At 41.7% G+C, this 16066-nt stretch overlaps 1 protein-coding gene across 1 annotated transcript in view; it reads left to right on the top strand.

Moving 5' to 3' along the window:
- The window catches only part of ISL2 (ISL LIM homeobox 2), a 35736-nt gene that overhangs the window by 9681 nt on the left and 9989 nt on the right, over positions 1-16066 (top strand). The window contains exons 3-4 of the mRNA XM_073619205.1: positions 5488-5678; positions 13995-14275. Coding sequence (XP_073475306.1) covers positions 5488-5678; positions 13995-14275 — 472 coding nt within the window. The remainder of the gene's footprint in view (positions 1-5487; positions 5679-13994; positions 14276-16066) is intronic.

Below are 16066 nucleotides of genomic sequence, written 5' to 3'. Positions count from 1 at the left end.
TGAAAAAAAATTATTAAAAGCCAGCAGCTACAAATACTGCAGCTGTTGACTTTTAATAAACGGACACTTACCTGTCCAGGAGTCCAGTGATGCCGAAGCCGAGCGACAGCCATTCTCGGTGAGGGAATAAGGAAGTGAAGCGTTGCGGCTTCACTTCCCGGTTCCCTGCTGTGCATGCACGAGTCGCGCTGCGCGTCCTAAGTGGTCCCCGCTATCTCCTGGAACCTGTGTGTTTCCCGGGAGACAGCGGGGGGAGGGGGCGTGACTCCCGCGGGAGTCTATTCCCGGAAGTGGGTGCAGATACCTGTCTAATACAGGTATCTGCACCCCCCTCCCCCCGAAAGGTGCCAATTGTGGCACCGGAGGGGGGAGGGGAATCAGATGAGCGGAAGTTCCACTTTTGGGTGGAACTCCGCTTTAATGTGGTCAGTGTTTAATAGGAAAGCAGAGGGACTAGCAGAAACACCAGGGATTTCACATAAAGGAAGCAATACAAAGAGAACAGGATACTTTCTCATACAAGTACTTTGTACAGCAGGCACATATCAGGAATATGAAGTATTGGGGTAACAAACACTTTAAAGCTGACCTGCAGGCAACAGACCATTGAATAACCTGTATGGTAGCTTTACTTTTTTTAACCTCTCAAAGTATTTGCCTTTCTGTCCACCCAGTCTGACTCCTGAGATTTAGATTGTTATGTTAGAAAGCAAAGCTACGTTGGTAACTTGAGTTTTCTCTGTTACAGTAAAAAAAGTAACCAGGTCACCCCTCTGCCCCCAGCTTGTGATTGGACAGTTAAGGAGCAGCAACAGACGGATGAGATCACCTCTCTGCTATCTCCTCCTGTAAGCATGTTCCCTGTCAGCATATGTGAATGCAGGACACCTGATAAGCCTGTAGTACTGCCCCTCCTTCTCTCAGCCTGATTGCTGCTGTATAGGAGATTACGGAAGGGTGAAACACGTCAAATTCTGCATTTAAAAATACATTTAATATTGTTATAAAAATATAACCATATCATTATTATTTTTACATCTGCCTGAAGTTCACCTGTGCATCAGAGCTATCATGTGCCATATTGGTTTTATATAAATATATCTTCATCACTGATTACATCCACTAGCATGTGAGACAGCAACAAGATTTTGTCTTTGGCGACTTGTATAACTGTGATCTGGTTCTTTCTCTGACCTGTTTTATTGTGGAGGGGAACCCTGTGTGTCCCACTCTGACCCTTATGTATGACAACTGTGCACTGCCATGTTATTTTAGGGCAAGCTGTCCTGCACTTCCCCTCTGGAACAAATTGCTTTTGTACTATGATGGTGGTCTTCTCATTTTTTTTAAGGCAACCAAAATACATTCATACATTTATGCACTGTTTATTTTGTATTTTCAGTTTTAAATACAGAGCTGTCATTTATGCAATAAATGAATGAAAGGCATTTGTATGGAAGTTACCAGTAGGTTTAATAATCACTTTACAAAATACTTTATTTATATTTCTATTTTTAGTTTGCTTAAGGCCCTCGTTGACACCTGTGGTGTATTTTTTTTTTTTTTATGTATTTCGCAAAAAAAAAAAAGCCATGCTTGCTGCATCCTTGATGTGCTTTTATGAAAATACATGTCATATAGAGTTTAATGGTAACACAAATAAAATGCATCTAAAACACAACACACATAAAATGCACTGCACAGATGTAAACCAACCCTAAAACCGAACCTGGCCTGGTATGATCAAGGCATTCTGTATTGTTTTATTTACAGGTACTAGCTGATTTTGGATGAAATAAATGGGGTTGGATTTACTAAGCAGTATACAGTGCTTTACAAAATAAAGGGAGACAATACAGTTACAATCAGGGCTGCTGATAAGGCAGTACAATGAGTTCTAGTGTACTGGGCCCAGGCTCCATCAGCTAAACAGGGGGGGGACCAGGGCAGCTTTTTTTGTTCATTTCTGCCTAAATGAATCAATGGATTTTACTATACCACACCCTCACTCCCTACTTGCTTACCAGGGCTTAAATTATGTTTCCCTAGGCCCCATCAGGTTAACAGGGCCCAGGAGGTGGGAGCAGAGGAAGGACTTTTTTTCATTTTCGGGGTATAGGTGGATAAAGTCAGTGCTACTGTTGCGCTGCTTCCCTGGGGGAGCCCCATCAGGAGGGCTGTATGGGGCCCCATGATTTCTAACAGCAGCCCTGGTTACAATACACCTCAATAGAAGATGTATTAGGAGGACTCAGCATGTGAGAATCTAAACATTTCAGCTATATATTAGCAATAGTAAAATCTGTCAGAAAAAAAGCTCAAGTACCCTGTTAAACGCGCATTAAGCAGTAAAGACATGATGAAAATATAGCTATGTTTGAAAAGGCTTTCTTTTCCTTATGGCTTGTGTCTAGGATTGTATTAGTTTGAGACGTTCACAAAATATTACATTCCAGGCATCACCACCAAGGCTGCTTTCTGTTCTAATACAATGTGGTTGAATTTGTAAAGCAGTAAGAATGTACACACAGGCAATAAAGCCTAGCCAAATATGTGTTTTTATTTTTTTTTAAAGAAAAGGTTTTTGCCTTGTTCGAGATCAAATGACTAAAGAGAATACAGCTTTATTTTATTCATTTAGTTTAGTAAGTTAACACTCTTTGCTGTTTTTCTAAATCAACCCAAATGCTAACGTATGGTAAGTGCAGGCACCTAGCATAATCAGCTTTCGGGACACCTTTGTATGCTTTAGGCACGTGTTGCGTTAAGGCAGCCCATTCATTTTGAATGGTCCCTCAATGCATAAAAATGACCACACTTGCATTGTTGTTGCATAATAGCACAGGTGTGTTTGTTTACCCTGTGCATTGTGGTGCCATTGAGAATGAATGCTGCAAATTATGCTAAGGTGAGGCTTGTGAAAAAGCACATTTAAATTTTTACTACCCTAACAAGTTATAGTGCAGCTTCAATGGTTTCACTATTTAAACCAGCCATAGTAATTTCCAACCAGTTTACCCCAGAGGAACTTTTGAAAAAATGTTAAGGTCTTGGGGAACCCCTGCTAAAACCAATGCATTGGTGGTCAGTGGGAGAAATTCCCCTCCTTACAGTAGTGTTCAGAATGCCACTCTTGCAGACGGCAAAAAAGATCATTGGTGTCATGTCGCTGACTCTGCCAAGTGGCATTGGCCCAGGAACTGTGCAGTAACAATCAGATGGGAGGTCAGTCAGCCACAGCTCAAGATGGCTAGCATCCTCTGAAGAAACTCTATGGTTGCATAGAACCCTGGCCGAGAATGGCTCATTTAAACAAATTGCTTGCAGGGCAATTACTGTTAGAACAAGCCGGTGCAAAGATTTTTGTCTACTTAGGCGAAGGTGCATTTTGCCCCCTGCCCCACATCCCCCCTATCGTTCTCCCACCACCGCACTGTCCCTCCACCACTCTCTGCACAATGGCGGTCCTGGAGCCTTTTTTCATTTTAGGCCTGAAAATTACTTTAAAGCCCCAAAATATCTGTATTTTTTTGGAAGCAGACACCCTAGAGCAGGGGTCTTCAAACTGCGGCCCTCCAGGTGTTCAGGAACTACAATTCCCATCATGCCTAGTCATGTCTGTGAATGTCAGAGTTTTACAATGCCTCATGGGATGTGTAGTTCTGCAACAGCTGGAGGGCCGTAGTTTGAGGATCCCTGCCCTAGAGAATAAAATGTTAGTAGTTCTAATTTTTTTGTTACGACATTAGTGCAACCATTTATGAAAAGCAACATTTTAGTAAAAAATACATTAAAGTTAATTTCTGGGCACATAAATGCAATTTATTACCTACATTTTTTTTGGGGGGGTAAAATTTAAAAGATGAAGTTTGCTGAGTAAAGATACCCAGGATAAACCTTTAAAATTGTGTGTGCCAGCAAAGCTTTAAAAGACCATACAGTTCATCAGTTAGGTTTCACGTAGCAAAACTGGTGCTAAAATTATTGCTCTCTCTCTGGCGTGCACGCTGACATATAACATGTGTAGGACAATCGCGGTTTTCATATGTAGGTGCCCCAACGCACATATTTTTTGTAGGTGTGTGTGTGTGTGGGGGGGGCTCTAAAAATGTTTTAAAAACTTTAACATTTTTTTTTATGTGTCTCATATGCTACATATGTTTACATTTTTGGTTTAATTTGTATTTATTTATTTTTACATAACTTGTATTGGTATTATATATGGGACCATTAGCCCCCTATGTGATAGCATATAGGTGACAGGTTTTCTTTATGGAGACACCCGGGGTCTACTAGACCCTGAATGTCTCCTCTCTAATCCACTGCAGCTGATGGAACACAGACCGTGTTTGCTTTCCCCAGCACTGATCCTAGAGAATGACAGCTCTGGTCCAGGAAGTCACACCATACATGTCACTTCCCAGTCTGTGTACAGGAGGGAGGCTGAGCTCCTACTGCTCTTCCCAGTGATGCCCGCCATGACAGCTTCAGTCTAGGAAGTGATGTCATACACATCACTTCCTGATCTGTGTACAGGAGGGAGGCTGAGCTCCTGGCGCTCTTCCCAGCGAAGCCCACTGTGACCGTTCCGATCCAGGAAGTGAGGTCATACACCTCACTTCCTGGTCTGTGTACAGGAGGGAGGCTGAGCTCCCGATGCCCTTCCCAGTGACGCCCGCCATGACAGCTCCAGGCCCGCAGGTGGAACAGCGGAGCTCGATGAACATGGCAGGGGGGAGATGGCACATCATGGCGGTGGTGGAAGTGATAGGTGGCTTCACAGCCACTTTTATCTTTTCCACATGAAAGCCCACAGTCGGCTTCACTTGAGTGCACACGTGTTTATTTACACACTATAGTGTGTAAAAACACGTCTGCAGCACTATAAAAAAGAATCCCCAGAAAGTGGTTGGGGATTTGGATTTTACTGCCCCTCCCCTATCCTGGCGCTCTAAGGCAGCTGCTTAAGCTGCCTTATGGTAGCGCTGGCAATGATCATAACTTTATGTCAGGTGGTGCCCTTGAGAGTCAGCAAGGGGCTTTGCCTTATGGATGACCAGCTACATCCTGCTGTTATTGACACAGAAGGATGAGTGCAAGGATGCAGAATGCAATGCTGGGACCTAGCACTGGAAAGCTCATTACTGTGGATACTGCACTTTTCCTTGTCCTATCAAGCCAACCTATTTGAGATTTTGTCACGTGAGATTACAAGTAAATGGTGTGGAGAAAGGGCTAATGGAGCCCAGATAGTAATGTGTATTGGTAGAGGATGTAGACTAAAAAAGTGTTTTTAAAGGGCAAAAAGAGTTTGTAAATAGAAAAATCTTTTCTGAAATTTTCATTATATTGTTTATACTAATTTGTAACAGTAACATTCTTTTGTTACATGTATTTTATTGCACAAAGCCTTACAAGCTTTTTAGATTCTCTGCATTTTTGCTTCTCTTGTCCTTGAAACTGATGTGTAATATTTTCTGTTTTCAGGTTGTTCAGCACTCGGTGTCCCCGATGCCAAGGCACCTTGCCACGTTCAGAGCTGGTAATGAGGGTTGGGGAACGAGTCTATCACACTGATTGTTTCAGATGTTCGGTCTGTAGTCGACGGCTTCTTCCGGGTGAGGAAATCAGCCTCCGAGACCAGGAATTATTGTGCGGGGCAGAGCATAACATTCCAGGTATGGAGGGATAATCGCTATCCTATTGTTTCTACCAAGTAGATGATTTGTTCTATGCATACGTAAATACTGGTTAAAATATTCTACTACCTGTTATGGCAATTATATTTATACACCTGCATGTTACTGGAAGCTCAGTTCAAGTAAATTTGTTAATAATAATATATTTACACAATATTTATATTGCCTGTTAAAATAGCCATATAGTGTATTTTGCATACAGTCTCCATCTTTAAAAGGAACCTGTGCTCCGATGATGCACACTAAAGTATTTACATTTGCTAAATAAACAGTAAAAGTGCTTTAAAACAAGCCCTCATTCACCTCTGTAGCTTTAGGCATTTTGGAGAATTTCATCTTCAAACTTTATGACAGATGTACCTGAGGTCTAAACTATTTTCCTATTACTTTCAACTGGAACATAATCTTGGCAGCCAGCCAGTTGTCCATTATTAGAGATAACGGATGTTTCTGAATTTTTTGTAACCTGACTTTAGGACTTGTTGACCTACATTAATCTGTACAGATCAACATAGGCTCGACCCAAGGGTATATAGAAAACAATTGTTTTCCTTATGCTCTGTTTAAACCACAAAGCTGCCTTGAGGTGGGTTGCAGCTCTTCCTCAATGCATAGAGATGAATGAAAATGTCATTTTTGACATTTCAATAAAGATAAAAAAAGAGAAGTAACAACCACTCACTGCTGCTGCACAACGAACATCAGCCCACATGCTAAAATGACTTGTTTTAGCACGTGAGCTGGTGTTAAAGTCTTTGCTGTGACTTTTTAAGATTTTGAGAATGAGTTACTTTACAATACAATCAGCTAGACAGGTCAGAGATGGCTTGTTTTATAATTATTTTTTGGCTTGGTAAGAATATATAAATACTTTAAAGTATAACTAAAGGTAAAACTTTTTTTTTTCATTTTGGATAGAGTGGAGAGGGATTATAATGTTCAATTTTTATTGCTGTCTGTGTCCCCATTAGAGAGAGAGTCACCCTCTCTATTTGTCCTGTTTACCATTATCATTTAAAGTGAAAGAAAATCTCAAATTTTGGGTTGTACCCAGAAAGGTAATAGAAGGAAGAATTTTCCAATCAGGACCCTAGTTCTGGTGACCTGGGGGTCCCCAAGGAATTCCCTTTATTTGCAGGGATTTCCTCTCACTTCCTGTTTGGCTATGGGACAAGAAGTAAATGGAAATCTTTGCAATGGGACACAGATGGTGAAAAAAAACAGACAAGGGTTATAACCCTCCCTTTGCTTATACAAATTGAAAAAGAATGTTTTGCTTATAGTTCTACTACTTTAATGTCCATAGTCTGGGTAAAGCTGCACATTACAAGTACAACTGTGGTCAGACTATGGACATTCAAATGTTTACATATTCCTAACAAGCTAATAATAATAGCCTTTACTGCCCTCTAAAGCAGCAGGGATTGTGGTGCAGTTCATCCTCAAAGTTCACAGAAAATGCACTGTTGCTGGGTTTGATTTACTTAAAAACAAAGGCTGTTAACTTTGTTTTTGTAAAGATAAACTTTTATGTTTAATTTGCACAATGAATGATGGTAAATAAGATGAACCTGTGAATACCCAATCATGAGCAAAGTTAAATACAAAAACAGGATTTTTTGCTAGCACATGATTGGTTGATTGACCTTGTTCATTATTTCTCAGTGAGCATTCACTTTGCAATGTGAACATTCCTTTACAAAACCAATTCCATCATCAAAGCCAGCTCAGCTGCCCTGTTTCCTTTCCAAACAGTGACTGCATGCTTTTGGCCTAATCTCCGATGTACACACAGAGCTCTGCCAGGGGGAGCGGTGTGAGCTGAGCTGCTGAGAGAGGGACTTGAATAACTTCAGTGCTCTTGCTTGTGAACTTTTGGGATGAACTACAGGACAATGCCTGTGGCTAAAGAGGTCATTAAAGGATAAGTTGACCTTTAAAGGAAAAAAATGCACTTTTTTTTTTTTGCAGGTAGAAAAATGTGAATTTACTGTTTTTTGTTTGTTGTTTTTTTCTTTCAGGAACCTGTAAAACATTGCAAGTCAGGCTCCTGCAGACTGTCAGTGTAGCTGTCTGCCTGTACCTCCAATACGGGCAAGCGGTTACTTCAGGAAGCTCAATGGACTATGACAGCGCTCACCAGCGCCCTCGCAGCTCATTGAGAACTACAAGCTGTCAGCCGCAAAGGCCGACTGGTAGTCATTCATTCACAGAACTTTGTTAATGAACGGAACAGCTGTGTAGGTGGAGCCTTATATGGCCGCACTCTTTTAAAATTGTGACAGCGCATGCGGGGAGAAGATCCCTGTCCCACTGTCATAGAGAAGGGGAATGGGGGGGGGGGGGAGGCTGTAGGAGTGGGAACATGTTACATGTTCCACACTAATAATGGGTGGAACATGTAGCATGTTCCGAAAGCTGAACTTATCCTTTAAAAAAAAATGTAAGCATATTTCCACTTTTGCCATCAAATTTGAGGTACAATTGAGATTTGCTACTAGAACAGGCACTGAGCTAAACAACCTTGGAATTTTCTCTATCTTCATGTTCAAACATAGTAACAAAAAAATGTCATGTCTTATTTCAAATAGATGAGTTGTCAACCACTAGAAGCTGATCAGCGTGGAACACTCTAAAAGTAAAATAGAGACAAGTATTACTGTAAGATGTAAGAATTGGATTATTCATGATACTATAACAGATACTAGAGGGGATGTCTATAAATATATAGATATATATATAAAAGTCTATAAATGGTGTCTATAACGCTCTTTAGAATTCCAATGTGCATTCACATGACAAATGTCAGTGCGGACCACAGATTTGTAAACAGGTAAATACACTGAGCAAAATTATAAACGCAACATTTTTGTCTTTGCCCCTATTTATCATGAGCTGAACTTAAAGATCTGTGACTTTTTGTATACACAAAAGGCCTATTTCTCTCAAATATTGTTCACAAATCTGACTTAATCTGTGTTAATGAGCATTTCTCCTTTGCTGAGATAATCCATCCACCTCACAGGTGTGGCATATCAAGATGCTGATTAGACAGCATGATTATTGCACAGGTGTGCCTTAGGCCGGCCACAATAAAAGGCCACTCAATTTTATCACACAGTGCCACAGATGTCACAAATTTTAAGGGACCGTGTAATTGGCATGCTGACTGCAGGAATGTCCACCAGAGCTGTTGGCCTTGAATTGATTGTTCATTTCTTTACCATAAGCTGTCTCCAAAGGTGTTTCAGAGAATTTGGCAGTACATCCAACTGGCCTCACAACTGCAGACCACGTGTAACCACACCAGCCCAGGACCTCCACATCCAGCATCTTCACCTCCAAGATCGTCTGAGACCAGCAACCCGGACAGCTACTGCAACAATCAGTTTGCACAACCAAAGAATTTCTGCACAAACTGTCAGAAACCATCTCAGTGAAGCTCATCTGCATGCTTGTCATCCTCATCGGGGTCTCGATCTGACTGCAGTTCGTCGTCGTAACCGATTTAAGTGGGCAAATGCTCACATTCGATGGCGTCTGGCACTTTGGAGAGGTGTTCTCTTCACAGATGAATCCCGGTTTTCACTGTACAGGGTAGATGGCAGACAACGTGTATGACGTTGTGTGGGTGAGCGGTGCTGATGTCAACATTGTGGATCGAGTGACCTATGGGGGCAGTGGGGTTATGGTATGGGCAGGCGTATGCTATGGACAACGAACACAGGTGCATTTTATTGATGGCATTTTGAATGCACAGAGATACCGTGACGAGATCCTGAGGCCCATTGTTGTGCCATTCATCCACAACCATCACCTCATGTTGCAGCATGATAATGCACGGCCCCATGTTCCAAGGATCTGTACACAATTCCTGAAAGCTGAAAACATCCCAGTTCTTGCATGGCCAGCATACTCACCGGACATGTCACCCATTGAGCATGTTTGGGATGCTCCGGATCGGCGTATACGTCAGCGTGTTCCAGTTCCTGCCAATATCCAGCAACTTCGCACAGCCACTGAAGAGGAATGGACCAACATTCCACAGGCCACAATCATTAAGGTGATCAACTCTATGCGAAGGAGATGTGCTGCACAGCGTGAGGCAAATGGTGGTCATATCTGGTTTTCGGACCCCCCCCCCCCCCCCATACAGTAAAACTGCACATTTTACTGTAGAGTGGCCTTTTATTGTGGCCAGCCTAAGGCACACCTGTGCAATAATCATGCTGTCTAATCAGCATCTTGATATGCCACACCTGTAAGGTGGATGTATTATCTCGGCAAAGGAGAAGTGCTCACTAACACAGATTTAGACAGATTTGTGAACAATATTTGAGAGAAATAGGCCTTTTGTGTACATAGAAAAAGTCATAGATCTTTAAGTTCAGCTCATGATAAATAGGGGCAAACACAAAAGTGTTGCGTTTATAATTTTGCTCAGTGTATATTTGGGGGATGCACTACATGTGGAGGCACACTAAGGCCGGTGTGTCCATACAGACATTCCTCCACTTCCTCCTGCAGCGGCACTTGTCACGCAGACAGCGCAGTGACAGGGGAGTTTTGAACCATAGCCAATAGACAACTTGTTGATGGCTATAGAACCACCCCACTTCCTGCTGTCAATCACAAGGAGAGGGCAGACCTGATAGGGAACTAATGGCTTATCTTTCTCAGGCTCTGCCCACTGCAATGGTACTGGTTGCTAAAATCCCATTGGTGTTAAATCTGATGGTGTTGCTAAGATCCCATTGGTGTTAAAGCTGATGGTCCTTGTGACATGTAGGGAGGAGATGGGAGTAGCAGCAGCAAATATGGGGACGGCACTCTGCCTGTCTCTGTATGCCAACTTAAAGTTGGTCTCTATTACATCCATTTTCATTATTTACAAATTGGAGGTAATTATTTGGTGCAGTAATAGTGCCACTTAGTAAAAGAATTACCCAAATCAACTGCAAAGTATCGGTAAAGGATTTTTTTTAATCTGACACGGGCCATTTTTAAAGGGTCATAGCGCCAGAAAAGCATTGTTGGGAATTTTTTTGAATTCTCCCAATTGTTCTCTGATTTTCTCTTTGTTACAAAGAAATTTATTTTCAGGTGTTTTTTTTTTTTTTTATGTGGATTATTTTCTTTCTTCATCCGCTGTTCTAATTGTGTGCAGTACGGTCAACACAGTTTGATTTATTATTTGAAAATAAATTAGTGAGATGTCTGCCAGTATGGCAATAAAAAGCCATATTGGAATACAAAAAAAGGTCATGTGGATCTTGTTCAAGCAGATACGTATTACAGAGAACAAAACATTAAATGATATGTTGGCAATAATTTTGTACAAAAATTAAAAGTGCTAGGAAGTCTTCCAAGATATTGTTTTCATTGAATCATATCACACTGCATTCTGATACAATCTGATGGGAAGAAAAGCACTAACATTGCAGGAGACAACCAATAAGATGTTCACTTTCATTTTCAAACCTGTATTGCATGACAGTAGGAGTAAGTGGATTTCCTTTACTTAAGATTTTGAGTCTCTGTGATCAGACTTTTCACCCAGATGTTGGCCTGTATTCAGTTGTCGCTGATTGTTGAAATATTTTAATTGAAACGCTAAACATGATGACCATTACTTTATAAAATACAGTCAAGTCGCATTCCATTACACACATTCCACTTCACAAAGAAAGAAATGTACAGTCATTGTTAATTTTATACATATTTCCTATAAACCAGCTGTAAGCACCACTTGTAAACTGACCAACAATATAAGGGGTAACTTCTAAACCGACCACCACCGTAAGAGGCACTTCTACACCGACCACCACCGTAAGAGGCACTTCTACACCGACCACCACTGTAAGAGGCACTTCTACACCGACCACCACTGTAAGAGGCACTTCTACACCGACCACCACTGTAAGAGGCACTTCTACACTGACCACCACTGTAAGAGGCACTTCTACACCGACCACCACTGTAAGAGGCACTTCTACACTGACCACCACTGTAAGAGGCACTTCTACACTGACCACCACTGTAAGCATCAGTTCTAAACTGACCATCAATCCAAGGGGTCACTTCTACACTGACCACCACTGTAAGAGGCACTTCTACACCGACCACCACTGTAAGAGGCACTTCTACACCGACCACCACTGTAAGAGGCACTTCTACACTGACCACCACTGTAAGAGGCACTTCTATACTGACCACCACTGTAAGCATCAGTTCTAAACTGACCAACAATCCAAGGGGTCACTTCTACACTGACCAACAATATAAGGGGTCACTTCTACACCAACTAACAAAATAAGGGGTCTCTTCTACACTGACCACTACTGTAAGCATCGCTTCTACACTGACCAACAATATAAGGGGTCACTTCTACACTAACCAACAATATAAAGGGTCACATCTACACCGACCATCACGGTAATGCCATGTACACACGACCGGACTTTTCGACAGCAAAGGTCCGACGGAACGAATCCGCCGGACAATCCGATCGTGTGTGGGCTTCATCGGACCTTTGCTGTCAAATAATCAGACGGACTTTAGATTTGGAACATGTTTCAAATCTTTCCGACAGACTCAAGTCCGGTCGAAAAATCCGTTCGTCTGTATGCTAGTCCGACGGACTAAAACCGACATTAGGGCAGCTATTGGCTATGAACTTGCTTATTTTAGTCTGGCCTACGTCATCACGTTCGAAACGATTGGACTTTGGTATGATCATGTGTAGGCAAGTCCGTTGCGTCGGAACTCCATCGGAACTCTGTCGAAAGTCCGTCAAAAAGTCCTTCAGAGTTCAGTCTGTCGCAAGTCTGCTCGTGTGTACACGGCATAAGGGTCACTTCTACACTTATCAACAATATAAGGGGTCACTTCTACACTGACCAACAATATAAGGCAGTGGTTCTCAACTCCTGTCCTCAGGACCCACTAACAGGCCAGGTTTGCAAGATAACTGAAATACATCACAGGTGATATCATTTGCTGTTCAGTGATTGCAGTATTCAAGTCTGCATCTCCCCAAGGTAATAGCGAAAATCTGGCCTGTTAGTGGGTCCTGAGGACAGGAGTTGAGAACCACTGATATAAGGGGTCTCTTCTACACTGACCATCACCATAAGGGTCACTTCTACACTGACCAACAGTATAAGGGGTCAGTTTTACACTGGCCAACAATATAAAGCGTCACTTCTACACTGACCTACAATGTAAGGGTTCTCTATTACACTGAGCATCAATATAAGGGGTCTCTATTACACTGACCAAAAATATAAGGGGTCTCGTCTACACTGACCAACAATATAAGGGGTCTCTTCTACACTGACCATCAATATAAGGGGTCTCTATTACAGTGACCAACAATGTAAGGGATCTCTTCTACACTGACCAACAATGTAAGGGGCCTCTATTACCCTGACCAAAAATTTAAGGGGTCTCGTCTACACTGATCAGTAGTATAAAGGGTCTCTTCTACACTGACCAACAATATAAGGGGGCTCTGCTATACTGATTAATATTGTCATTGACTGAGGAATGCTGGGTTGTTGACATCACAAGGGGTTGGGGCCACCAGTTGACATCAATGGGCGACTCCGCCCCTTAGTTATTTAAGAAATGTCAGACTGAGGAGCAGGCAGACTGTGGGAGCCTTCGATGAGACTGGAGGGGTGTTTTTTTTTTGTTTTTTTTTTTCTGGGTGTGGCAGGCATCATGATTGATGATGGATCTACAATCGGGGGGGACCCCCACCCTGTGTTTTTCAGAATTTTCTATTGCCTGCATTCTTTTGTTTAGATTTCAGCCCTCAGCGGGGAAGCCCACCGACAGCTGATAAGTCATCGGTTGTGAAGGACGTGGTGGCCGGCTCCCCGGCCCGCTCCTTACCAACCAGCTATTCTTCACATAGAATTTTAATCAGTCCATCATTTTTCGACCGATTCGAATTTGTTAGAAAACAAACATAGCAAACAAAATTAAACAAATTTCAACCAAACTCGTTACTATTTCATTCAGAGATTCGGATATATCCAAATCTCTGAATAACCAAACATTTGTCCAAATTTATATTTGGACCGAAACTAATTGCACATCTCTACTGGGCAAGGCTGGCTAGTGCAGCCCAAAGCATCTAGTATGAATGGGCTCTTACTTTGCTTTGTTAACAGCCTCTACTCCTTTAGTTGAATAATCCTCCTATGTTCCCATTTTCTCCTTTATACATGTAATGGATCAGCTCTATAAAAAACATTCTCCATTCACTGTCCATTCTTTATGTTCCAGAAAATGGCAGGTCCTCTTCACATAGGTCTCATATCCACAAGCAGACCGAAAAGACAACGAGAGTACGGACTGTTCTGAATGAAAAGCAGTTACACACACTACGAACGTGCTATGCAGCCAACCCTCGACCGGACGCCTTGATGAAAGAGCAGCTTGTAGAAATGACTGGGCTCAGCCCGAGGGTGATCCGGGTCTGGTTTCAGAACAAACGCTGTAAAGACAAGAAGAAATCCATCTTCATGAAACAGCTACAGCAGCAGCAACAACTCAGTGACAAGACGGTAAAATATGGTTATGGTCAATAGTCGGACAAGATTCATGCTGTATATGAAGTGTCAGGGATATTTTTATGCTGTGATTGTGATCTGGGATTGCTCCAAACTCATTGATCGATAAATAGGATGCTCACAATCAATGCAATGCTCAGTAATAATACTGATTAACTCTTTCATACAGAAATGAAACAGAATGAAATATGTCTGGCTTTGGCCTATAATGCTTGTCACACATTCTACAATTATCATTCATTTTCATTGTAATTTAAAGCTTAAATGCAGGCAGATTTAAAGGGCACAAATGAATATGGCTCTGTATTCATTAATACATTGTTAAAAGTATTTTTTTAAATGCAAGCAGTATAAATTTGAATCTGTACCTTGCAAACCCCTGTACAGTAAGGCTTAGGCCTTGTTCACACCATGTGAAGAGCCATGATTTATTCTGCACCTGTCTTTGCTAGCACACAAGGAAAACAATTGTTCTCTGTGCCCTGTTCACCTCACAACACTGGTTACATAGCTCCCAACTGTCCCTGATTTTAAGGGACTGTCCCTGATTTTGGGCAATGTCCCTCTGTCCCTCTTTCCCCTCATTTGTCCCTCATTTTGGTCTGATCTATATAGTTGTATATAAAATGTACTTTTTATGTTTCAAAAAGTGTTTCCAAGTGCTAAACCTTTCATCTAAATTGCTGCATTTGTAAATTTTAAAAGCCAATATAAAGGAATAGTAGTGGTAAAGAAAAAAGTCCTTTATTTAACCTTTTTTTGGTTAATTCCCCTTTAAGGGAGTGTCAGAGGGCGTGTCCTATGCCTACATACATTTGCAATGTCCCTCATTCCCATCTCAAAATGTTGGGAGGTATGCTGGTTATAACATGTGGATTTGCAATGTGTATGCAGTTTTCTGCGCAGAAAAAAAACTGATGCATACTTTCCAACTTCTGTGGATGGGAACGAGGGTCACCTATCAGCAAAAGTATGTTGGCATAGGACACACCCCCTGTCACACCCCCTTTAAAGGGGAATTATACAAAAAAAAAAAAAAAAAAGATTAGTTAAACCCTCAAGTGCTTTTTTACCAATACTATTCTTTTATACTGGCCTTTGAAATTTAAAAATGCAGAAATTTAGAAATTGGATGAAAGGTTTAGCACTGGGAAACAATTTTTGAAAGATACTGTCTCCACGTGCTGTCTCTCTGCCTGGGGTCCTCGGCTCTTGATTGGATAGATTGATAGCAGCGCAGCCATTGGCTCCCGCTGCGGTCATCAAATCCAATGACGCTATGGACGCTGAATGCTGGACTCAAGAGCGCGCCCGCAAGGTAACCCCCTCGGGAGAGCACTTCGTCTAGGGGGTTATCTGATGTGGGGAGGAGCCGCGAGAGCTGCCGGGGGACCCCAGAAGACAAGGTTTGGGGCCACTCTGTGCAAAACGAGCTGCACAGTGGAGGGAAGTATGATATGTTTGTTAATAACCAAAAATAAGTGCGCTTACAGCTGGTATGCAAAAATCGGTGACAGTAATTAATTAAAAAATGAATTGTGAATTTCCGTGCATAATGGTGAAAACAAAAGTATATATCATAAAGAGTGATGCAATGATAAGCAACTGTAAAAACACTGCAAATATACCATATACTAAATGAGTAATTACATCAAACTACCACAGGACAGAGTCAACTTCATTAGTAGTAAAAAACAAAAAACTAGTGATGCAAGTCCATAAATTAGAAAAAAGAACGAAAAGGCAAAATAAAGTTCATGAATGAGTATCAGCTTCATGCAGATA

The sequence above is a fragment of the Aquarana catesbeiana genome, linkage group LG03 (assembly GCF_042186555.1).
Source record: "Aquarana catesbeiana isolate 2022-GZ linkage group LG03, ASM4218655v1, whole genome shotgun sequence".
In the NCBI taxonomy this organism is placed as follows: Eukaryota; Metazoa; Chordata; class Amphibia; order Anura; family Ranidae; genus Aquarana; species Aquarana catesbeiana.
Note: the sequence above shows the minus strand (reverse complement) of the source record. Positions and strands in the feature narration are given on the sequence as shown.